Raw genomic sequence first — 24,018 nt, forward strand, 5'->3', positions numbered from 1 at the left:
CTACAGTTGACCTCTGTGTGTAAGTAGAAGCAGTCCTACAGTTGACCTCTGTGTGTAAGTAGAAGCAGTCCTACAGTTGACCTCTGTGTGTAAATAGAAGCAGTCCTACAGTTGACCGTTGTCTTACTTCGTTCTCACCAACTGTGCCAATGCAACCTACCGGTAAGATTCTCACTATAGCACAAAACAGAGCGTTGAAGGGTCTTCTGGTCTCGGCGATGCTTAGCAACACAGGCCGTGTGGTCTTCTGGTCTCGGTGATGCTTAGCAACACAGGCCGTGTGGTCTTCTGGTCTCGGTGATGCTTAGCAACACAGGCCGTGTGGTCTTCTGGTCTCGGTGATGCTTAGCAACACAGGCCGTGTGGTCTTCTGGTCTCGGTGATGCTTAGCAACACAGGCCGTGTGGTCTTCTGGTCTCGGTGATGCTTAGCAACACAGGCCGTGTGGTCTTCTGGTCTCGGTAATGCTTAGCAACACAGGCCGTGTGGTCTTCTGGTCTCGGTGATGCTTAGCAACACAGGCCGTGTGGTCTTCTGGTCTCGGTGATGCTTAGCAACACAGGCCGTGTGGTCTTCTGGTCTCGGTGATGCTTAGCAACACAGGCCGTGTGGTCTTCTGGTCTCGGTGATGCTTAGCAACACAGGCCGTGTGGTCTTCTGGTCTCGGTGATGCTTAGCAACACAGGCCGTGTGGTCTTCTGGTCTCAGTGATGCTTAGCAACATGTACTGCCAGTTTCTTGATATTTTGGCTCTATATTATATATGTAATATAAATTAACCGTTAGGATAGGGGTCATTTATGACTTCCAGACTCTGTCCTGGACCGTCCCTGCTATTCTATCGCAATTTGAAACATTTCAATGAACAGAAATGAAGTTTCATGGCCACAAATGTCTCTGGCTCAGACAATATCCTGGTGAGAGAGAGAGAGAGAACTTTAGGAAACAGTTCTTCTTCTTTTTTTAACGCAGCACAGACGTCCTGCCCCGTCGGTGTTTCTGGCTGAGAATGAGAACTCTGGTGTGTGGAGGGAAGCAGCAACAATGGCTGCCTGCCCCCAGGGCTCCAGGTCTGACCCTCGCCATCCCAAGGGACCATAGGTCAGGGGCGGGGGACACACTGGCTCGGGAGCTCTTTCCGTCTATTGATAGATACTTTGTGTCCCAAATGCCGCCCTATTCCCTACACTTTTGACCAAAAGTAGTGCACTAAAATAGGGAATAGGTTGGCATTTGGGACTTCGACATCCACGTGTAGTCCTTCAGCCAGTCATGTACAGGAGCAGCAGTGGCCCTTTGGCAGGATGACCTTTCCCCTGACAGGAAGAGGACGTCACCATTCACAACCTGCTGTTTCATGCTCTGCTCACTAACTCTGTTCTCTCGCTCTCTCTCCTGTCTCGCTCACTGTCTCTAGTACCTCACTAAATCTGTTCTCTCTCTCTCTCCTGTCTCCCTCTCTGTCTCTAGTACCTCACTAACTCTGTTCTCTCTCTCTCTCTCTCTCTCTCCTGTCTCTCTCTGTCTCTAGTACCTCACTAACTCTGTTCTCTCTCTCTCCTGTCTCCCTCTCTGTCTCTAGTACCTCACTAACTCTGTTCTCTCTCTCTCCTGTCTCCCTCTCTGTCTCTAGTACCTCACTAACTCTGTTCTCTCTCTCTCCTGTCTCCCTCTCTGTCTCTAGTACCTCACTAACTCTGTTCTCTCTCTCTCCTGTCTCCCTCTCTGTCTCTAGTACCTCACTAACTCTGTTCTCTCTCTCTCCTGTCTCTCTCTCGGTCTCTAGTACCTCACTAACTCTGTTCTCTCTCTCTCTCTCTCTCTCTCTCTCTCTCTCTCCTGTCTCTCTCTGTCTCTAGTACCTCACTAACTCTGTTCTCTCTCTCTCCTGTCTCCCTCTCTGTCTCTAGTACCTCACTAACTCTGTTCTCTCTCTCCTGTCTCCCTCTCTGTCTCTAGTACCTCACTAACTCTGTTCTCTCTCTCTCCTGTCTCCCTCTCTGTCTCTAGTACCTCACTAACTCTGTTCTCTCTCTCTCCTGTCTCCCTCTCTGTCTCTAGTACCTCACTAACTCTGTTCTCTCTCTCTCCTGTCTCTCTCTCTGTCTCTAGTACCTCACTAACTCTGTTCTCTCTCTCTCCTGTCTCCCTCTCTGTCTCTAGTACCTCACTAACTCTGTTCTCTCTCTCTCTCTCTCTCTCTCTCTCTCTCTCTCTCTGTCTCTCTCTCTGTCTCTCTCTCTCTCTCTCTCTCTCCCTCTCCTGTCTCCCTCTCTGTCTCTAGTACCTCACTAACTCTGTTCTCTCACTCTCCTGTCTCTCTCTCTGTCTCTAGTACCTCACTAACTCTGTTCTCTCTCTCTCCTGTCTCCCTCTCTGTCTCTAGTACCTCACTAACTCTGTTCTCTCTCTCTCTCTCTCTCTCTCTCCTGTCTCCCTCTCCTGTCTCCCTCTCTGTCTCTAGTACCTCACTAACTCTGTTCTCTCCCTCTCCTGTCTCCCTCTCTGTCTCTAGTGCCTCACTAACTCTGTTCTCTCTCTCTCCTGTCTCCCTCTCTGTCTCTAGTACCTCACTAACTCTGTTCTCTCTCTCTCCTGTCTCCCTCTCTGTCTCTAGTACCTCACTAACTCTGTTCTCTCTCTCTCCTGTCTCCCTCTCTGTCTCTAGTACCTCACTAACTCTGTTCTCTCTCTCTCTCTCTCTCTCTCCTGTCTCCCTCTCTGTCTCTAGTACCTCACTAACTCTGTTCTCTCTCTCTCTCTCTCTCTCTCCTGTCTCCCTCTCTGTCTCTAGTACCTCACTAACTCTGTTCTCTCTCTCTCCTGTCTCCCTCTCTGTCTCTAGTACCTCACTAACTCTGTTCTCTCTCTCTCTCTCTCTCTCTCTCTCTCTCTCTCTCTCTCTCTCCCTCTCCTGTCTCTCTCTCTGTCTCTAGTACCTCACTAACTCTGTTCTCTCTCTCTCTCTCTCTCTCTCCCTCTCCTGTATCCCTCTCTGTCTCTAGTACCTCACTAACTCTGTTCTCTCTCTCTCCTGTCTCTGTCTCTAGTACCTCACTAACTCTGTTCTCTCTCTCTCTCTCTCTCTCTCTCTCTCTCTGTCTCTAGTACCTCACTAACTCTGTTCTCTCCCTCTCCTGTCTCCCTCTCTGTCTCTAGTACCTCACTAACTCTGTTCTCTCACTCTCCTGTCTCTCTCTCTGTCTCTAGTACCTCACTAACTCTGTTCTCTCTCTCTCCTGTCTCCCTCTCTGTCTCTAGTACCTCACTAACTCTGTTCTCTCTCTCTCTCTCTCTCTCTCTCTCTGTCTCTAGTACCTCACTAACTCTGTTCTCTCTCTCTCTCTCTCTCTCTGTCTCTAGTACCTCACTAACTCTGTTCTCTCTCTCTCCTGTCTCCCTCTCTGTCTCTAGTACCTCACTAACTCTGTTATCTCTCCTGTCTCCCTCTCTGTCTCTAGTACCTCACTAACTCTGTTATCTCTCCTGTCTCCCTCTCTGTCTCTAGTACCTCACTAACTCAGTTCTCTCTCTTGTCTCCCTCTCTGTCTCTAGTACCTCACTAACTCTGTTCTCTCTCCTGTCTCCCTCTCTGTCGCTAGTACCTCACTAACTCTGTTATCTCTCCTGTCTCCCTCTCTGTCTCTAGTACCTCACTAACTATGTTCTCTCTCTCTCTCTCTCTCTCTCTCTCTCTCTCTCTCTCTCTCTCTCTCTCCCTCTCCTGTCTCCCTCTCTGTCTCTAGTACCTCACTAACTCTGTTATCTCTCCTGTCTCCCTCTCTGTTTCTAGTACCTCACTAACTCTGTTCTCTCTCTCTCTCTCTCTCTCTCTCTCTCTCTCTCTCTCTCTCTCTCTCTCTCTCTCTCTCTCTCTCTCTCTCTCTCTCCCTCTCCTGTCTCCCTCTCTGTCTCTAGTACCTCACTAACTCTGTTCTCTCTCTCTCCTGTCTCCCTCTCTGTCTCTAGTACCTCACTAACTCTGTTCTCTCCCTCTCCTGTCTCCCTCTCTGTCTCTAGTACCTCACTAACTCTGTTCTCTCTCTCTCCTGTCTCCCTCTCTGTCTCTAGTACCTCACTAACTCTGTTCTCTCTCTTGTCTCCCTCTCTGTCTCTAGTACCTGGGCCATGTAGAGGTGGAGGAGTCCAGAGGAATGCATATCTGTGAGGGGGCTGTGAAGCGTCTCAAGACGGTAGGTAGACCTCTCTCTGTCTCACTATGTAGTCTAGTCGCTGGACAGTCTGTTTCACTAATCACCCGACTACAGGCCTGTGGGCTCGTCCTCTCCCTTCCCCCTCCCTACTCCACTCTGTCCATTCTGACATCTATAACAGGCCTGTGGGCTCGTCCTCTCCCTTCCCCCTCCCTAATCCACTCTGTCCATTCTGACCCCTAACAGGCCTGTGGGCTCGTCCTCTCCCTTCCCCCTCTACTCCACTCTGTCCATCCTGACACCTAACAGGCCTGTGGGCTCGTCCTCTCCCTTCCCCCTCTCTACTCCACTCTGTCCATTCTGACACCTAACAGGCCTGTGGGCTCGTCCTCTCCCTTCCCCCTCTACTCCACTCTGTCCATCCTGACACCTAACAGGCCTGTGGGCTCGTCCTCTCCCTTCCCCCTCTCTACTCCACTCTGTCCATTCTGAGCCTGTGGGCTCGTCCTCTCCCTTCCCCCTCTCTACTCCACTCTGTCCATTCTGACATCTATAACAGGCCTGTGGGCTCGTCCTCTCCCTTCCCCCTCTCTACTCCACTCTGTCCATTCTGACATCTATAACAGGCCTGTGGGCTCGTCCTCTCCCTTCCCCCTCCCTACTCCACTCTGTCCATTCTGACATCTATAACAGGCCTGTGGGCTCGTCCTCTCCCTTCCCCCTCTCTACCCCACTCTGTCCATTCTGACATCTATAACAGGCCTGTGGGCTCGTCCTCTCCCTTCCCCCTCCCTACTCCACTCTGTCCATTCTGAGCCTGTGGGCTCGTCCTCTCCCTTCCCCCTCTCTACCCCACTCTGTCCATTCTGACATCTATAACAGGCCTGTGGGCTCGTCCTCTCCCTTCCCCCTCCCTACTCCACTCTGTCCATTCTGAGCCTGTGGGCTCGTCCTCTCCCTTCCCCCTCTCTACTCCACTCTGTCCATTCTGACCCCTAACAGGCCTGTGGACTCGTCCTCTCCCTTCCCCCTCTCTACTCCACTCTGTCCATTCTGAGCCTGTGGGCTCGTCCTCTCCCTTCCCCCTCCCTACTCCACTCTGTCCATTCTGAGCCTGTGGGCTCGTCCTCTCCCTTCCCCCTCTCTACTCCACTCTGTCCATCCTGACATCTATAACAGGCCTGTGGGCTCGTCCTCTCCCTTCCCCCTCCCTACTCCACTCTGTCCATTCTGAGCCTGTGGGCTCGTCCTCTCCCTTCCCCCTCTCTACTACACTCTGTCCATCCTGACATCTATAACAGGCCTGTGGGCTCGTTCTCTCCCTTCCCCCTCTCTACTCCACTCTGTCCATCCTGACCCCTAACAGGCCTGTGGGCTCGTCCTCTCCCTTCCCCCTCTCTACTCCACTCTGTCCATTCTGACACCTAACAGGCCTGTGGGCTCGTCCTCTCCCTTCCCCCTCTCTACTCCACTCTGTCCATTCTGAGCCTGTGGGCTCGTCCTCTCCCTTCCCCCTCTCTACTCCACTCTGTCCATTCTGACACCTAACAGGCCTGTGGGCTCGTCCTCTCCCTTCCCCCTCCCTACTCCACTCTGTCCATTCTGAGCCTGTGGGCTCGTCCTCTCCCTTCCCCCTCTCTACTCCACTCTGTCCATTCTGACACCTAACAGGCCTGTGGGCTCGTCCTCTCCCTTCCCCCTCTCTACTCCACTCTGTCCATTCTGAGCCTGTGGGCTCGTCCTCTCCCTTCCCCCTCTCTACTCCACTCTGTCCATTCTGACACCTAACAGGCCTGTGGGCTCGTCCTCTCCCTTCCCCCTCTCTACTCCACTCTGTCCATTCTGAGCCTGTGGGCTCGTCCTCTCCCTTCCCCCTCTCTACTCCACTCTGTCCATTCTGACACCTAACAGGCCTGTGGGCTCGTCCTCTCCCTTCCCCCTCTCTACTCCACTCTGTCCATTCTGAGCCTGTGGGCTCGCCCTCTCCCTTCCCCCTCTCTACTCCACTCTGTCCATTCTGACACCTAACAGGCCTGTGGGCTCGTCCTCTCCCTTCCCCCTCTCTATTCCACTCTGTCCATTCTGAGCCTGTGGGCTCGTCCTCTCCCTTCCCCCTCTCTACTCCACTCTGTCCATTCTGACCCCTAACAGGGCTGTGGGCTCGTCCTCTCCCTTCCCCCTCTCTACTCCACTCTGTCCATTCTGATACCTAACAGGCCTGTGGGCTCGTCCTCTCCCTTCCTACTCTACTCTGTCCATTCTGAGCCTGTGGGCTCGTCCTCTCCCTTCCCCTCTCTACTCCACTCTGTCCATTCTGACATCTATAACAGGCCTGTGGGCTCGTCCCCTCCCTTCCCCCTCTCTACTCCACTCTGTCCATTCTGAGCCTGTGGGCTCGTCCTCTCCCTTCCCCCTCTCTACTCCACTCTGTCCATTCTGACCCCTAACAGGCCTGTGGGCTCGTCCTCTCCCTTCCCCCTCTACTCCACTCTGTCCATCCTGACACCTAACAGCCCTGTGGGCTCGTCCTCTCCCTTCCCCTCTCTACTCCACTCTGTCCATTCTGAGCCTGTGGGCTCGTCCTCTCCCTTCCCCCTCTCTAACCCACTCTGTCCATTCCGACATCTATAACAGGCCTGTGGGCTCGTCCTCTCCCTTCCCCCTCTCTACTCCACTCTGTCCATCCTGACACCTAACAGGCCTGTGGGCTCGTCCTCTCCCTTCCCCCTCCCTACTCCACTCTGTCCATTCTGAGCCTGTGGGCTCGTCCTCTCCCTTCCCCCTCTCTACTCCACTCTGTCCATTCTGAGCCTGTGGGCTCATCCTCTCCCTTCCCCTCTCTACTCCACTCTGTCCATTCTGACACCTAACAGGCCTGTGGGCTCGTCCTCTCCCTTCCCCCTCTCTACTCCACTCTGTCCATTCTGAGCCTGTGGGCTCGTCCTCTCCCTTCCCCCTCTCTACTCCACTCTGTCCATTCTGACATCTATAACAGGCCTGTGGGCTCGTCCTCTCCCTTCCCCCTCCCTACTCCACTCTGTCTATTCTGAGCCTGTGGGCTCGTCCTCTCCCTTCCCCCTCTCTACTCCACTCTGTCCATTCTGAGCCTGTGGGCTCGTCCTCTCCCTTCCCCCTCTCTACTCCACTCTGTCCATTCTGAGCCTGTGGGCTCGTCCTCTCCCTTCCCCCTCTCTACTCCACTCTGTCCATTCTGACACCTAACAGGCCTGTGGGCTCGTCCTCTCCCTTCCCCCTCTCTACTCCACTCTGTCCATTCTGAGCCTGTGGGCTCGCCCTCTCCCTTCCCCCTCTCTACTCCACTCTGTCCATTCTGACACCTAACAGGCCTGTGGGCTCGTCCTCTCCCTTCCCCTCTCTACTCCACTCTGTCCATTCTGAGCCTGTGGGCTCGTCCTCTCCCTTCCCCCTCTCTACTCCACTCTGTCCATTCTGACCCCTAACAGGGCTGTGGGCTCGTCCTCTCCCTTCCCCCTCTCTACTCCACTCTGTCCATTCTGATACCTAACAGGCCTGTGGGCTCGTCCTCTCCCTTCCTACTCTACTCTGTCCATTCTGAGCCTGTGGGCTCGTCCTCTCCCTTCCCCCTCTCTACTCCACTCTGTCCATTCTGACACCTAACAGGCCTGTGGGCTCGTCCTCTCCCTTCCCCCTCTACTCCACTCTGTCCATCCTGACACCTAACAGGCCTGTGGGCTCGTCCTCTCCCTTCCCCCTCTCTACTCCACTCTGTCCATTCTGAGCCTGTGGGCTCGTCCTCTCCCTTCCCCCTCTCTAACCCACTCTGTCCATTCCGACATCTATAACAGGCCTGTGGGCTCGTCCTCTCCCTTCCCCCTCTCTACTCCACTCTGTCCATCCTGACACCTAACAGGCCTGTGGGCTCGTCCTCTCCCTTCCCCCTCCCTACTCCACTCTGTCCATTCTGAGCCTGTGGGCTCGTCCTCTCCCTTCCCCTCTCTACTCCACTCTGTCCATTCTGAGCCTGTGGGCTCATCCTCTCCCTTCCCCCTCTCTACTCCACTCTGTCCATTCTGACACCTAACAGGCCTGTGGGCTCGTCCTCTCCCTTCCCCCTCTCTACTCCACTCTGTCCATTCTGACACCTAACAGGCCTGTGGGCTCGTCCTCTCCCTTCCCCCTCTCTACTCCACTCTGTCCATTCTGAGCCTGTGGGCTCGCCCTCTCCCTTCCCCCTCTCTACTCCACTCTGTCCATTCTGACACCTAACAGGCCTGTGGGCTCGTCCTCTCCCTTCCCCCTCTCTATTCCACTCTGTCCATTCTGAGCCTGTGGGCTCGTCCTCTCCCTTCCCCCTCTCTACTCCACTCTGTCCATTCTGACCCCTAACAGGGCTGTGGGCTCGTCCTCTCCCTTCCCCCTCTCTACTCCACTCTGTCCATTCTGATACCTAACAGGCCTGTGGGCTCGTCCTCTCCCTTCCTACTCTACTCTGTCCATTCTGAGCCTGTGGGCTCGTCCTCTCCCTTCCCCCTCTCTACTCCACTCTGTCCATTCTGACATCTATAACAGGCCTGTGGGCTCGTCCCCTCCCTTCCCCCTCTCTACTCCACTCTGTCCATTCTGAGCCTGTGGGCTCGTCCTCTCCCTTCCCCTCTCTACTCCACTCTGTCCATTCTGACCCCTAACAGGCCTGTGGGCTCGTCCTCTCCCTTCCCCCTCTACTCCACTCTGTCCATCCTGACACCTAACAGCCCTGTGGGCTCGTCCCTCTCCTTCCCCCTCTCTACTCCACTCTGTCCATTCTGAGCCTGTGGGCTCGTCCTCTCCCCTTCCCCTCTCTAACCCACTCTGTCCATTCCGACATCTATAACAGGCCTGTGGGCTCGTCCTCTCCCTTCCCCCTCTCTACTCCACTCTGTCCATCCTGACACCTAACAGGCCTGTGGGCTCGTCCTCTCCCTTCCCCCTCCCTACTCCACTCTGTCCATTCTGAGCCTGTGGGCTCGTCCTCTCCCTTCCCCCTCTCTACTCCACTCTGTCCATTCTGAGCCTGTGGGCTCATCCTCTCCCTTCCCCCTCTCTACTCCACTCTGTCCATTCTGACACCTAACAGGCCTGTGGGCTCGTCCTCTCCCTTCCCCCTCTCTACTCCACTCTGTCCATTCTGAGCCTGTGGGCTCGTCCTCTCCCTTCCCCCTCTCTACTCCACTCTGTCCATTCTGACATCTATAACAGGCCTGTGGGCTCGTCCTCTCCCTTCCCCCTCCCTACTCCACTCTGTCTATTCTGAGCCTGTGGGCTCGTCCTCTCCCTTCCCCCTCTCTACTCCACTCTGTCCATTCTGAGCCTGTGGGCTCGTCCTCTCCCTTCCCCCTCTCTACTCCACTCTGTCCATTCTGAGCCTGTGGGCTCGTCCTCTCCCTTCCCCCTCTCTACTCCACTCTGTCCATTCTGACACCTAACAGGCCTGTGGGCTCGTCCTCTCCCTTCCCCCTCTCTACTCCACTCTGTCCATTCTGAGCCTGTGGGCTCGCCCTCTCCCTTCCCCTCTCTACTCCACTCTGTCCATTCTGACACCTAACAGGCCTGTGGGCTCGTCCTCTCCCTTCCCCCTCTCTACTCCACTCTGTCCATTCTGAGCCTGTGGGCTCGTCCTCTCCCTTCCCCCTCTCTACTCCACTCTGTCCATTCTGACCCCTAACAGGGCTGTGGGCTCGTCCTCTCCCTTCCCCTCTCTACTCCACTCTGTCCATTCTGATACCTAACAGGCCTGTGGGCTCGTCCTCTCCTTCCTACTCTACTCTGTCCATTCTGAGCCTGTGGGCTCGTCCTCTCCCTTCCCCTCTCTACTCCACTCTGTCCATTCTGACACCTAACAGGCCTGTGGGCTCGTCCTCTCCCTTCCCCCTCTACTCCACTCTGTCCATCCTGACACCTAACAGGCCTGTGGGCTCGTCCTCTCCCTTCCCCCTCTCTACTCCACTCTGTCCATTCTGAGCCTGTGGGCTCGTCCTCTCCCTTCCCCCTCTCTAACCCACTCTGTCCATTCCGACATCTATAACAGGCCTGTGGGCTCGTCCTCTCCCTTCCCCCTCTCTACTCCACTCTGTCCATCCTGACACCTAACAGGCCTGTGGGCTCGTCCTCTCCCTTCCCCCTCCCTACTCCACTCTGTCCATTCTGAGCCTGTGGGCTCGTCCTCTCCCTTCCCCCTCTCTACTCCACTCTGTCCATTCTGAGCCTGTGGGCTCATCCTCTCCCTTCCCCCTCTCTACTCCACTCTGTCCATTCTGACACCTAACAGGCCTGTGGGCTCGTCCTCTCCCTTCCCCTCTCTACTCCACTCTGTCCATCCTGACACCTAACAGGCCTGTGGGCTCGTCCTCTCCCTTCCCCCTCTCTACTCCACTCTGTCCATTCTGAGCCTGTGGGCTCGTCCTCTCCCTTCCCCCTCTCTACTCCACTCTGTCCATTCTGACACCTAACAGGCCTGTGGGCTCGTCCTCTCCCTTCCCCCTCTCTACTCCACTCTGTCCATTCTGAGCCTGTGGGCTCGCCCTCTCCCTTCCCCTCTCTACTCCACTCTGTCCATTCTGACACCTAACAGGCCTGTGGGCTCGTCCTCTCCCTTCCCCTCTCTATTCCACTCTGTCCATTCTGAGCCTGTGGGCTCGTCCTCTCCCTTCCCCTCTCTACTCCACTCTGTCCATTCTGACCCTAACAGGGCTGTGGGCTCGTCCTCTCCCTTCCCCCTCTCTACTCCACTCTGTCCATTCTGATACCTAACAGGCCTGTGGGCTCGTCCTCTCCCTTCCTACTCTACTCTGTCCATTCTGAGCCTGTGGGCTCGTCCTCTCCCTTCCCCCTCTCTACTCCACTCTGTCCATTCTGACATCTATAACAGGCCTGTGGGCTCGTCCCTCCCTTCCCCCTCTCTACTCCACTCTGTCCATTCTGAGCCTGTGGGCTCGTCCTCTCCCTTCCCCCTCTCTACTCCACTCTGTCCATTCTGACCCCTAACAGGCCTGTGGGCTCGTCCTCTCCCTTCCCCCTCTACTCCACTCTGTCCATCCTGACACCTAACAGCCCTGTGGGCTCGTCCTCTCCCTTCCCCCTCTCTACTCCACTCTGTCCATTCTGAGCCTGTGGGCTCGTCCTCTCCCTTCCCCCTCTCTAACCCACTCTGTCCATTCCGACATCTATAACAGGCCTGTGGGCTCGTCCTCTCCCTTCCCCCTCTCTACTCCACTCTGTCCATCCTGACACCTAACAGGCCTGTGGGCTCGTCCTCTCCCTTCCCCCTCCCTACTCCACTCTGTCCATTCTGAGCCTGTGGGCTCGTCCTCTCCCTTCCCCTCTCTACTCCACTCTGTCCATTCTGAGCCTGTGGGCTCATCCTCTCCCTTCCCCCTCTCTACTCCACTCTGTCCATTCTGACACCTAACAGGCCTGTGGGCTCGTCCTCTCCCTTCCCCCTCTCTACTCCACTCTGTCCATTCTGAGCCTGTGGGCTCGTCCTCTCCCTTCCCCCTCTCTACTCCACTCTGTCCATTCTGACATCTATAACAGGCCTGTGGGCTCGTCCTCTCCCTTCCCCCTCCCTACTCCACTCTGTCCATTCTGAGCCTGTGGGCTCGTCCTCTCCCTTCCCCCTCTCTACTCCACTCTGTCCATTCTGAGCCTGTGGGCTCGTCCTCTCCCTTCCCCCTCTCTAACCCACTCTGTCCATTCCGACATCTATAACAGGCCTGTGGGCTCGTCCTCTCCCTTCCCCCTCTCTACTCCACTCTGTCCATTCTGAGCCTGTGGGCTCGTCCTCTCCCTTCCCCCTCTCTACTCCACTCTGTCCATTCTGAGCCTGTGGGCTCATCCTCTCCTTCCCCTCTCTACTCCACTCTGTCCATTCTGACACCTAACAGGCCTGTGGGCTCGTCCTCTCCCTTCCCCCTCTCTACTCCACTCTGTCCATTCTGAGCCTGTGGGCTCGTCCTCTCCCTTCCCCTCTCTACTCCACTCTGTCCATTCTGACATCTATAACAGGCCTGTGGGCTCGTCCTCTCCCTTCCCCCTCCCTACTCCACTCTGTCCATTCTGAGCCTGTGGGCTCGTCCTCTCCCTTCCCCTCTCTACTCCACTCTGTCCATTCTGAGCCTGTGGGCTCGTCCTCTCCCTTCCCCCTCTCTACTCCACTCTGTCCATTCTGAGCCTGTGGGCTCGTCCTCTCCCTTCCCCCTCTCTACTCCACTCTGTCCATTCTGACACCTAACAGGCCTGTGGGCTCGTCCTCTCCCTTCCCCCTCTCTACTCCACTCTGTCCATTCTGAGCCTGTGGGCTCGTCCTCTCCCTTCCCCTCTCTACTCCACTCTGTCCATTCTGACACCTAACAGGCCTGTGGGCTCGTCCTCTCCCTTCCCCCTCTCTACTCCACTCTGTCCATTCTGAGCCTGTGGGCTCGCCCTCTCCCTTCCCCTCTCTACTCCACTCTGTCCATTCTGACACCTAACAGGCCTGTGGGCTCGTCCTCTCCCTTCCCCCTCTCTACTCCACTCTGTCCATTCTGAGCCTGTGGGCTCGTCCTCTCCCTTCCCCTCTCTACTCCACTCTGTCCATTCTGACCCCTAACAGGGCTGTGGGCTCGTCCTCTCCCTTCCCCCTCTCTACTCCACTCTGTCCATTCTGATACCTAACAGGCCTGTGGGCTCGTCCTCTCCCTTCCTACTCTACTCTGTCCATTCTGAGCCTGTGGGCTCGTCCTCTCCCCTTCCCCTCTCTACTCCACTCTGTCCATTCTGACATCTATAACAGGCCTGTGGGCTCGTCCCTCCCTTCCCCCTCTCTACTCCACTCTGTCCATTCTGAGCCTGTGGGCTCGTCCTCTCCCTTCCCCTCTCTACTCCACTCTGTCCATTCTGACCCCTAACAGGCCTGTGGGCTCGTCCTCTCCCTTCCCCCTCTACTCCACTCTGTCCATCCTGACACCTAACAGGCCTGTGGGCTCGTCCTCTCCTTCCCCTCTCTACTCCACTCTGTCCATTCTGAGCCTGTGGGCTCGCCCTCTCCCTTCCCCCTCTCTACTCCACTCTGTCCATTCTGACACCTAACAGGCCTGTGGGCTCGTCCTCTCCCTTCCCCCTCTCTACTCCACTCTGTCCATTCTGAGCCTGTGGGCTCGTCCTCTCCCTTCCCCCTCTCTACTCCACTCTGTCCATTCTGACCCCTAACAGGGCTGTGGGCTCGTCCTCTCCCTTCCCCCTCTCTACTCCACTCTGTCCATTCTGATACCTAACAGGCCTGTGGGCTCGTCCTCTCCCTTCCTACTCTACTCTGTCCATTCTGAGCCTGTGGGCTCGTCCTCTCCCTTCCCCCTCTCTACTCCACTCTGTCCATTCTGACACCTAACAGGCCTGTGGGCTCGTCCTCTCCCTTCCCCCTCTACTCCACTCTGTCCATCCTGACACCTAACAGGCCTGTGGGCTCGTCCTCTCCCTTCCCCCTCTCTACTCCACTCTGTCCATTCTGAGCCTGTGGGCTCGTCCTCTCCCTTCCCCCTCTCTAACCCACTCTGTCCATTCCGACATCTATAACAGGCCTGTGGGCTCGTCCTCTCCCTTCCCCCTCTCTACTCCACTCTGTCCATCCTGACACCTAACAGGCCTGTGGGCTCGTCCTCTCCCTTCCCCTCCCTACTCCACTCTGTCCATTCTGAGCCTGTGGGCTCAGTCCTCTCCCTTCCCCCTCTCTACTCCACTCTGTCCATTCTGAGCCTGTGGGCTCATCCTCTCCCTTCCCCCTCTCTACTCCACTCTGTCCATTCTGACACCTAACAGGCCTGTGGGCTCGTCCTCTCCCTTCCCCCTCTCTACTCCACTCTGTCCATCCTGACACCTAACAGGCCTGTGGGCTCGTCCTCTCCCTTCCCCCTCTCTACTCCACTCTGTCCATTCTGAGCCTGTGGGCTCGTCCTCTCCCTTCCCCCTCTCTACTCCACTCTGTCCATTCTGACACCTAACAGGCCTGTGGGCTCGTCCTCTCCTTCCCCCTCTCTACTCCACTCTGTCCATTCTGAGCCTGTGGGCTCGCCCTCTCCCTTCCCCTCTCTACTCCACTCTGTCCATTCTGACACCTAACAGGCCTGTGGGCTCGTCCTCTCCCTTCCCCCTCTCTATTCCACTCTGTCCATTCTGAGCCTGTGGGCTCGTCCTCTCCCTTCCCCTCTCTACTCCACTCTGTCCATTCTGACCCCTAACAGGGCTGTGGGCTCGTCCTCTCCTTCCCCCTCTCTACTCCACTCTGTCCATTCTGATACCTAACAGGCCTGTGGGCTCGTCCTCTCCTTCCTACTCTACTCTGTCCATTCTGAGCCTGTGGGCTCGTCCTCTCCCTTCCCCTCTCTACTCCACTCTGTCCATTCTGACATCTATAACAGGCCTGTGGGCTCGTCCCTCCCTTCCCCCTCTCTACTCCACTCTGTCCATTCTGAGCCTGTGGGCTCGTCCTCTCCCTTCCCCTCTCTACTCCACTCTGTCCATTCTGACCCTAACAGGCCTGTGGGCTCGTCCTCTCCCTTCCCCCTCTACTCCACTCTGTCCATCCTGACACCTAACAGCCCTGTGGGCTCGTCCTCTCCCTTCCCCCTCTCTACTCCACTCTGTCCATTCTGAGCCTGTGGGCTCAGTCCTCTCCCTTCCCCTCTCTAACCCACTCTGTCCATTCCGACATCTATAACAGGCCTGTGGGCTCGTCCTCTCCCTTCCCCCTCTCTACTCCACTCTGTCCATCCTGACACCTAACAGGCCTGTGGGCTCGTCCTCTCCCTTCCCCCTCCCTACTCCACTCTGTCCATTCTGAGCCTGTGGGCTCGTCCTCTCCCTTCCCCTCTCTACTCCCTCTGTCCATTCTGAGCCTGTGGGCTCATCCTCTCCCTTCCCCCTCTCTACTCCACTCTGTCCATTCTGACACCTAACAGGCCTGTGGGCTCGTCCTCTCCCTTCCCCCTCTCTACTCCACTCTGTCCATTCTGAGCCTGTGGGCTCGTCCTCTCCCTTCCCCCTCTCTACTCCACTCTGTCCATTCTGACATCTATAACAGGCCTGTGGGCTCGTCCTCTCCCTTCCCCCTCCCTACTCCACTCTGTCCATTCTGAGCCTGTGGGCTCGTCCTCTCCCTTCCCCCTCTCTACTCCACTCTGTCCATTCTGAGCCTGTGGGCTCGTCCTCTCCCTTCCCCCTCTCTAACCCACTCTGTCCATTCCGACATCTATAACAGGCCTGTGGGCTCGTCCTCTCCCTTCCCCCTCTCTACTCCACTCTGTCCATTCTGAGCCTGTGGGCTCGTCCTCTCCCTTCCCCCTCTCTACTCCACTCTGTCCATTCTGAGCCTGTGGGCTCATCCTCTCCCTTCCCCTCTCTACTCCACTCTGTCCATTCTGACACCTAACAGGCCTGTGGGCCGTCCTCTCCCTTCCCCCTCTCTACTCCACTCTGTCCATTCTGAGCCTGTGGGCTCGTCCTCTCCCTTCCCCTCTCTACTCCACTCTGTCCATTCTGACATCTATAACAGGCCTGTGGGCTCGTCCTCTCCCTTCCCCCTCCCTACTCCACTCTGTCCATTCTGAGCCTGTGGGCTCGTCCTCTCCTTCCCCCTCTCTACTCCACTCTGTCCATTCTGAGCCTGTGGGCTCGTCCTCTCCCTTCCCCCTCTCTACTCCACTCTGTCCATTCTGAGCCTGTGGGCTCGTCCTCTCCCTTCCCCTCTCTACTCCACTCTGTCCATTCTGACACCTAACAGGCCTGTGGGCTCGTCCTCTCCCTTCCCCCTCTCTACTCCCTCTGTCCATTCTGAGCCTGTGGGCTCGTCCTCTCCCTTCCCCCTCTCTACTCCACTCTGTCCATTCTGACACCTAACAGGCCTGTGGGCTCGTCCTCTCCCTTCCCCCTCTCTACTCCACTCTGTCCATTCTGAGCCTGTGGGCTCGCCTCTCCCTTCCCCTCTCTACTCCACTCTGTCCATTCTGACACCTAACAGGCCTGTGGGCTCGTCCTCTCCCTTCCCCCTCTCTACTCCACTCTGTCCATTCTGAGCCTGTGGGCTCGTCCTCTCCCTTCCCCCTCTCTACTCCACTCTGTCCATTCTGACCCCTAACAGGGCTGTGGGCTCGTCCTCTCCTTCCCCCTCTCTACTCCACTCTGTCCATTCTGATACCTAACAGGCCTGTGGGCTCGTCCTCTCCCTTCCTACTCTACTCTGTCCATTCTGAGCCTGTGGGCTCGTCCTCTCCCTTCCCCCTCTCTACTCCACTCTGTCCATTCTGACATCTATAACAGGCCTGTGGGCTCGTCCCTCCCTTCCCCTCTCTACTCCACTCTGTCCATTCTGAGCCTGTGGGCTCGTCCTCTCCCTTCCCCCTCTCTACTCCACTCTGTCCATTCTGACCCCTAACAGGCCTGTGGGCTCGTCCTCTCCCTTCCCCCTCTACTCCACTCTGTCCATCCTGACACCTAACAGGCCTGTGGGCTCGTCCTCTCCCTTCCCCTCTCTACTCCACTCTGTCCATTCTGAGCCTGTGGGCTCGCCCTCTCCCTTCCCCTCTCTACTCCACTCTGTCCATTCTGACACCTAACAGGCCTGTGGGCTCGTCCTCTCCCTTCCCCCTCTCTACTCCCTCTGTCCATTCTGAGCCTGTGGGCTCGTCCTCTCCCTTCCCCTCTCTACTCCACTCTGTCCATTCTGACCCCTAACAGGCCTGTGGGCTCATCCTCTCCCTTCCCCCTCTCTACTCCACTCTGTCCATTCTGATACCTAACACCTAACTCTGTCCATTCTGAGCCTGTGGGCTCGTCCTCTCCCTTCCCCTCTCTACTCCACTCTGTCCATTCTGACATCTATAACAGGCCTGTGGGCTCGTCCCTCCCTTCCCCCTCTCTACTCCACTCTGTCCATTCTGAGCCTGTGGGCTCGTCCTCTCCCTTCCCCCTCTCTACTCCACTCTGTCCATTCTGAGCCTGTCTGTCCTCTCCCTTCCCCTCTCTGCTCCACTCTGTCCATTCTGAGCCTGTGGGCTCGTCCTCTCCCTTCCCCCTCTCTACTCCACTCTGTCCATTCTGAGCCTGTGGGCTCGTCCTCTCCCTTCCCCCTCTCTACTCCACTCTGTCCATTCTGAGCCTGTGGGCTAGTCCTCTCCCTTCCCCCTCTCTACTCCACTCTGTCCATTCTGAGCCTGTGGGCTCGTCCTCTCCCTTCCCCCTCTCTACTCCACTCTGTCCATTCTGAGCCTGTGGGCTCGTCCTCTCCCTTCCCCTCTCTACTCCCTCTGTCCATTCTGAGCCTGTGGGCTCGTCCTCTCCCTTCCCCCTCTCTACTCCACTCTGTCCATTCTGAGCCTGTGGGCTCAGTCCTCTCCCTTCCCCCTCTCTGCTCCACTCTGTCCATTCTGAGCCTGTGGGCTCGTCCTCTCCCTTCCCCTCCCTACTCCACTCTGTCCATTCTGAGCCTGTGGGCTCGTCCTCTCCCTTCCCCTCTCTAACCCACTCTGTCCATTCTGACATCTATAACAGGCCTGTGGGCTCGTCCTCTCCTTCCCCCTCTCTACTCCACTCTGTCCATTCTGAGCCTGTGGGCTCGTCCCTCCCTTCCCCCTCTCTACTCCCTCTGTCCATTCTGAGCCTGTGGGCTCGCCCTCTCCCTTCCCCTCTCTACTCCACTCTGTCCATTCTGACACCTAACAGGCCTGTGGGCTCGTCCTCTCCCTTCCCCCTCTCTACTCCACTCTGTCCATTCTGAGCCTGTGGGCTCAGTCCTCTCCCTTCCCCCTCTCTACTCCACTCTGTCCATTCTGACATCTATAACAGGCCTGTGGGCTCGTCCTCTCCCTTCCCCCTCCCTACTCCACTCTGTCCATTCTGAGCCTGTGGGCAGACAGTCCTCTCCTTCCCCTCTCACTCCCTCTGTCCATTCTGAGCCTGTGGGCTCGTCCTCTCCCTTCCCCTCTCTACTCCACTCTGTCCATTCTGAGCCTGTGGGCTCGTCCTCTCCCTTCCCCCTCTCTACTCCACTCTGTCCATTCTGACACCTAACAGGCCTGTGGGCTCGTCCTCTCCCTTCCCCTCTCTACTCCACTCTGTCCATTCTGAGCCTGTGGGCTCGCCCTCTCCCTTCCCCTCTCTACTCCACTCTGTCCATTCTGACACCTAACAGGCCTGTGGGCTCGTCCTCTCCCTTCCCCTCTCTACTACTCTGTCCATTCAGGCCTGTGGGCTCGTCCTCTCCCTTCCCCCTCTCTACTCCACTCTGTCCATTCTGACCCCTAACAGGGCTGTGGGCTCGTCCTCTCCCTTCCCCCTCTCTACTCCACTCTGTCCATTCTGATACCTAACAGGCCTGGCTCGTCCTCTCCCCCCTACTCTACTCTGTCCATTCTGGCCTGTGGGCTCGTCCTCTCCCTTCCCCTCTCTACTCCACTCTGTCCATTCTGACATCTATAACAGGCCTGTGGGCTCGTCCCTCCTTCCCCCTCTCTACTCCACTCTGTCCATTCTGAGCCTGTGGGCTCGTCCTCTCCCTTCCCCTCTCTACTCCACTCTGTCCATTCTGACCCCTAACAGGCCTGTGGGCTCGTCCTCTCCCTTCCCCCTCTACTCCACTCTGTCCATCCTGACACCTAACAGGCCTGTGGGCTCGTCCTCTCCCTTCCCCCTCTACTCCACTCTGTCCATTCTGAGCCTGTGGGCTGCCCTCTCCATCCCCCTCTCACTCCACTCTGTCCATTCTGACACCTAACAGGCCTGTGGGCTCGTCCTCTCCCTTCCCCCTCTCTACTCCTCTGTCCATTCTGAGCCTGTGGGCTGTCCTCTCCCTTCCCCCTCCACTCCACTCTGTCCATTCTGACCCCTAACAGGGCTGTGGGCTCGTCCTCTCCCTTCCCCCTCTCTACTCCACTCTGTCCATTCTGATACCTAACAGGCCTGTGGGCTCGTCCTCTCCCTTCCCCCTCTCTACTCCACTCTGTCCATTCTGAGCCTGTGGGCTCGTCCTCTCCTTCCCCCTCTCTACTCCACTCTGTCCATTCTGACATCTATAACAGGCCTGTGGGCTCGTCCTCTCCCTTCCGCCTCCCTACTCCACTCTGTCCATTCTGAGCCTGTGGGCTCGTCCTCTCCCTTCCCCCTCTCTACTCCACTCTGTCCATTCTGAGCCTGTGGGCTCGTCCTCTCCCTTCCCCCTCTCTAACCCACTCTGTCCATTCCGACATCTATAACAGGCCTGTGGGCTCGTCCTCTCCCTTCCCCCTCTCTACTCCACTCTGTCCATTCTGAGCCTGTGGGCTCGTCCTCTCCCTTCCCCCTCTCTACTCCACTCTGTCCATTCTGAGCCTGTGGGCTCATCCTCTCCCTTCCCCCTCTCTACTCCACTCTGTCCATTCTGACACCTAACAGGCCTGTGGGCTCGTCCTCTCCCTTCCCCCTCTCTACTCCACTCTGTCCATTCTGAGCCTGTGGGCTCGTCCTCTCCCTTCCCCCTCTCTACTCCACTCTGTCCATTCTGAGCCTGTGGGCTCGTCCTCTCCCTTCCCCTCCCTACTCCACTCTGTCCATTCTGAGCCTGTGGGCTCGTCCTCTCCCTTCCCCTCTCTACTCCACTCTGTCCATTCTGAGCCTGTGGGCTCGTCCTCTCCCTTCCCCTCTCTACTCCACTCTGTCCATTCTGACACCTAACAGGCCTGTGGGCTCGTCCTCTCCCTTCCCCCTCTCTACTCCACTCTGTCCATTCTGAGCCTGTGGGCTCGCCCTCTCCCTTCCCCCTCTCTACTCCACTCTGTCCATTCTGACACCTAACAGGCCTGTGGGCTCGTCCTCTCCCTTCCCCCTCTCTACTCCACTCTGTCCATTCTGAGCCTGTGGGCTCGTCCTCTCCCTTCCCCTCTCTACTCCACTCTGTCCATTCTGACCCCTAACAGGGCTGTGGGCTCGTCCTCTCCCTTCCCCTCTCTACTCCACTCTGTCCATTCTGATACCTAACAGGCCTGTGGGCTCGTCCTCTCCCTTCCTACTCTACTCTGTCCATTCTGAGCCTGTGGGCTCGTCCTCTCCCTTCCCCCTCTCTACTCCACTCTGTCCATTCTGACATCTATAACAGGCCTGTGGGCTCGTCCCCTCCCTTCCCCCTCTCTACTCCACTCTGTCCATTCTGAGCCTGTGGGCTCGTCCTCTCCCTTCCCCCTCTCTACTCCACTCTGTCCATTCTGACCCCTAACAGGCCTGTGGGCTCGTCCTCTCCCTTCCCCCTCTACTCCACTCTGTCCATCCTGACACCTAACAGGCCTGTGGGCTCGTCCTCTCCCTTCCCCCTCTCTACTCCACTCTGTCCATTCTGAGCCTGTGGGCTCGCCCTCTCCCTTCCCCCTCTCTACTCCACTCTGTCCATTCTGACACCTAACAGGCCTGTGGGCTCGTCCTCTCCCTTCCCCCTCTCTACTCCACTCTGTCCATTCTGAGCCTGTGGGCTCGTCCTCTCCCTTCCCCCTCTCTACTCCACTCTGTCCATTCTGACCCCTAACAGGGCTGTGGGCTCGTCCTCTCCCTTCCCCCTCTCTACTCCACTCTGTCCATTCTGATACCTAACAGGCCTGTGGGCTCGTCCTCTCCCTTCCTACTCTACTCTGTCCATTCTGAGCCTGTGGGCTCGTCCTCTCCCTTCCCCCTCTCTACTCCACTCTGTCCATTCTGACATCTATAACAGGCCTGTGGGCTCGTCCCCTCCCTTCCCCCTCTCTACTCCACTCTGTCCATTCTGAGCCTGTGGGCTCGTCCTCTCCCTTCCCCCTCTCTACTCCACTCTGTCCATTCTGAGCCTGTGGGCTCGTCCTCTCCCTTCCCCCTCTCTACTCCACTCTGTCCATTCTGAGCCTGTGGGCTCGTCCTCTCCCTTCCCCTCTCTACTCCACTCTGTCCATTCTGAGCCTGTGGGCTCGTCCTCTCCCTTCCCCCTCTCTACTCCACTCTGTCCATTCTGAGCCTGTGGGCTCGTCCTCTCCTTCCCCCTCTCTACTCCACTCTGTCCATTCTGAGCCTGTGGGCTCGTCCTCTCCCTTCCCCCTCTCTACTCCACTCTGTCCATTCTGAGCCTGTGGGCTCGTCCTCTCCTTCCCCCTCTCTACTCCACTCTGTCCATTCTGAGCCTGTGGGCTCGTCCTCTCCCTTCCCCCTCTCTACTCCACTCTGTCCATTCTGAGCCTGTGGGCTCGTCCTCTCCCTTCCCCCTCTCTACTCCACTCTGTCCATTCTGAGCCTGTGGGCTCGTCCTCTCCCTTCCCCCTCCCTACTCCACTCTGTCCATCCTGACACCTAACAGTTTCCTCCATCGCGGTAGTTTTCCTCATCTTTCATCATGCGGCCTTACGTACTTGGGTTTCCCGTAGATCTGACGCGTCTATTCCCCTGTCTGCCGCCTGGCTCTGAATGTACACAGGAGCAATGTGTTAAACACTGATACCCACTCCACCCAGTATCCTGTTGTACCCTTCAGTCTGGCTCTACAGGTCCAGACCCTCCCTCCGTCTGTCTGTCAAGCCTCTGCCTAGTTCACTGAGCACAGGGCAGATAGACAGACTGACCAGCGGACGCTAGCCTGTCTATGTGCTTCCTGCCGCAGTGCCGGAGGAGTTCAAGCAACATTCGGAAAGCACTTTATTTGGATAGTCCATCTGGATAGTTCATCTGGATAGTCCACCTGGATAGTCCACCTGGATAGTCCATCTGGATAGTCCATCTGGATAGTCCATCTGGATAGTCCATCTGGATAGTCCACCTGGATAGTCCATCTGGATAGTCCATCTGGATAGTCCATCTGGATAGTCCACCTGGATAGTCCACCTGGATAGTCCATCTGGATAGTCCACCTGGATAGTCCATCTGGATAGTCCATCTGGATAGTCCATCTGGATAGTCCACCTGGATAGTCCATCTGGATAGTCCATCTGGATAGTCCATCTGGATAGTCCACCTGGATAGTCCACCTGGATAGTCCACCTGGATAGTCCATCTGGATAGTCCACCTGGATAGTCCATCTGGATAGTCCATCTGGATAGTCCATCTGGATAGTCCACCTGGATAGTCCACCTGGATAGTCCATCTGGATAGTCCATCTGGATAGTCCACCTGGATAGTCCACCTGGATAGTCCACCTGGATAGTCCATCTGGATAGTCCACCTGGATAGTCCACCTGGATAGTCCATCTGGATAGTCCATCTGGATAGTCCACCTGGATAGTCCACCTGGATAGTCCACCTGGATAGTCCATCTGGATAGTCCACCAAACTCCACGAAGCTGACAGGCTGGTTAACAGCCTGCTGCCTGTCCTGCACCCCATCTCATTGTGGAGCTAGAGGAGTTAGAGCCTTGTCTATGTTGGTAGATAAGATGAGAGCACCCCTCCAGCTAGGATGGATAGAGACCAGAGAAGGCTCGGCGTCTCAGACCCCATAACAAGAGGAGCAGAGACCAGAGAAGGCTCGGCGTCTCAGACCCCGTAACAGGAGGAGCAGAGACCAGAGAAGGCTCGGCCTCTGACTCCGACTAGCTGCATAATGGGGAGAACCGGTTGTAAGTTTCTGTCGGCTGAATGAGCGACACCGGTTGAGCATTCCGACAGCATTTCCCTCCAGAAGCCATGAGAAATTACCTAACGATTGCTTCTGAAGCTGGGCTTGCAGCACAGATATCCTCGCCGCAAGGCGATCGTTCTCCTGTATATGGCTGTGAATGATGGTCTTAACTAGAGGTCGACCGATTCAACGCCGATACCGATTATTGGAGGACCAAAAAAGCCGATACCGATTAAGCGGCCGATTTGAATGACAATTATTTTTAACTTAATATAATACATCAATAAAATCAATTTAGCCTCAAATAAATAATGAAACATGTTCAATTTGGTTTAAATAATGCAAAAACAAAGTGTTGGAGAAGAAAGTAAAAGTGCAATATGTGCCATGTTAGAGAGCTAACGTTTCAGTTCCTTGCTCAGAACATGAGAACATATGAAAGTTGGTTGTTCCTTTTAACATGAGACTTCAATATTCCAAGGTACGAGGTTTTAGGTTGTAGTTAATATAGTATTTATAGGACTATTTCTCTCTATACCATTAGTATTTCATACTCCTTTGACTATTGGATGTTCTTATAGGCACTTTAGTATTGCCAGTGTAACAGTATAGCTTCCGTCCCTCTCCTCGCTCCTACCTGGGCTCGAACCAGGAACACATCGAAAACAGCCACCCTTGAAGCAGCGTTACCCATGCAGAGCAAGGGGAACAACCACTCCAAGCCTCAGAGCGAGTGACGTTTGAAACGCTATTAGCGCGCACCCCGCTACCTAGCTAGCCATTTCACATCGGTTACACCAGCCTAATCTCGGGAGTTGATAGGCTTGAAGTCATAAACAGCAGAGCTGCTGGAAAATGCACGAAAGTGCTGTTTGAATGAATGCTTACGAGCCTGCTGCTGCCTACCATCGCTCAGGCAGACTGCTCTATCAAATCATAGACTTAGTTATAACATAATAACACACAGAAATACGAGCCTTAGGTCATTAATATGGTCGAATCCGGAAACTATCATCTCGAAAACAAAACGTTTATTTTTCTTCTTAACCAAATGTCAACCTTGGCCTCCTCATCCATCCATCTCTCCACTGACTCACTCCTAACCAAACGTCAACCTTGGCTTCCTCAACATTCATCCCTCCACTGACTCACTCCTAACCAAACGTCAACCTTGGCCTCCTCATCCATCCATCTCTCCACTGACTCACTCCTAACCAAACGTCAACCTTGGCCTCCTCATCCATCCATCTCTCCACTGACTCACTCTTAAACAAGCTTCA

General features: G+C 56.0%; 2 protein-coding genes across 8 annotated transcripts in view; both read left to right on the forward strand.

Annotated features, from left to right (window-relative positions):
* The window catches only part of smoc1 (SPARC related modular calcium binding 1), a 573,206-nt gene that overhangs the window by 268,284 nt on the left and 280,904 nt on the right, over positions 1-24,018 (forward strand). The gene's annotated exons all lie outside the window — the stretch shown is intronic.
* Positions 1-24,018, forward strand: part of LOC135561935 (protein numb homolog) — a 118,658-nt gene that overhangs the window by 63,191 nt on the left and 31,449 nt on the right. The window contains 1 exon segment of the mRNA XM_065004408.1: positions 4,119-4,193. Coding sequence (XP_064860480.1) covers positions 4,119-4,193 — 75 coding nt within the window.

The sequence above is a fragment of the Oncorhynchus nerka genome, linkage group LG18 (assembly GCF_034236695.1).
Source record: "Oncorhynchus nerka isolate Pitt River linkage group LG18, Oner_Uvic_2.0, whole genome shotgun sequence".
Classification (NCBI taxonomy): Eukaryota; Metazoa; Chordata; class Actinopteri; order Salmoniformes; family Salmonidae; genus Oncorhynchus; species Oncorhynchus nerka.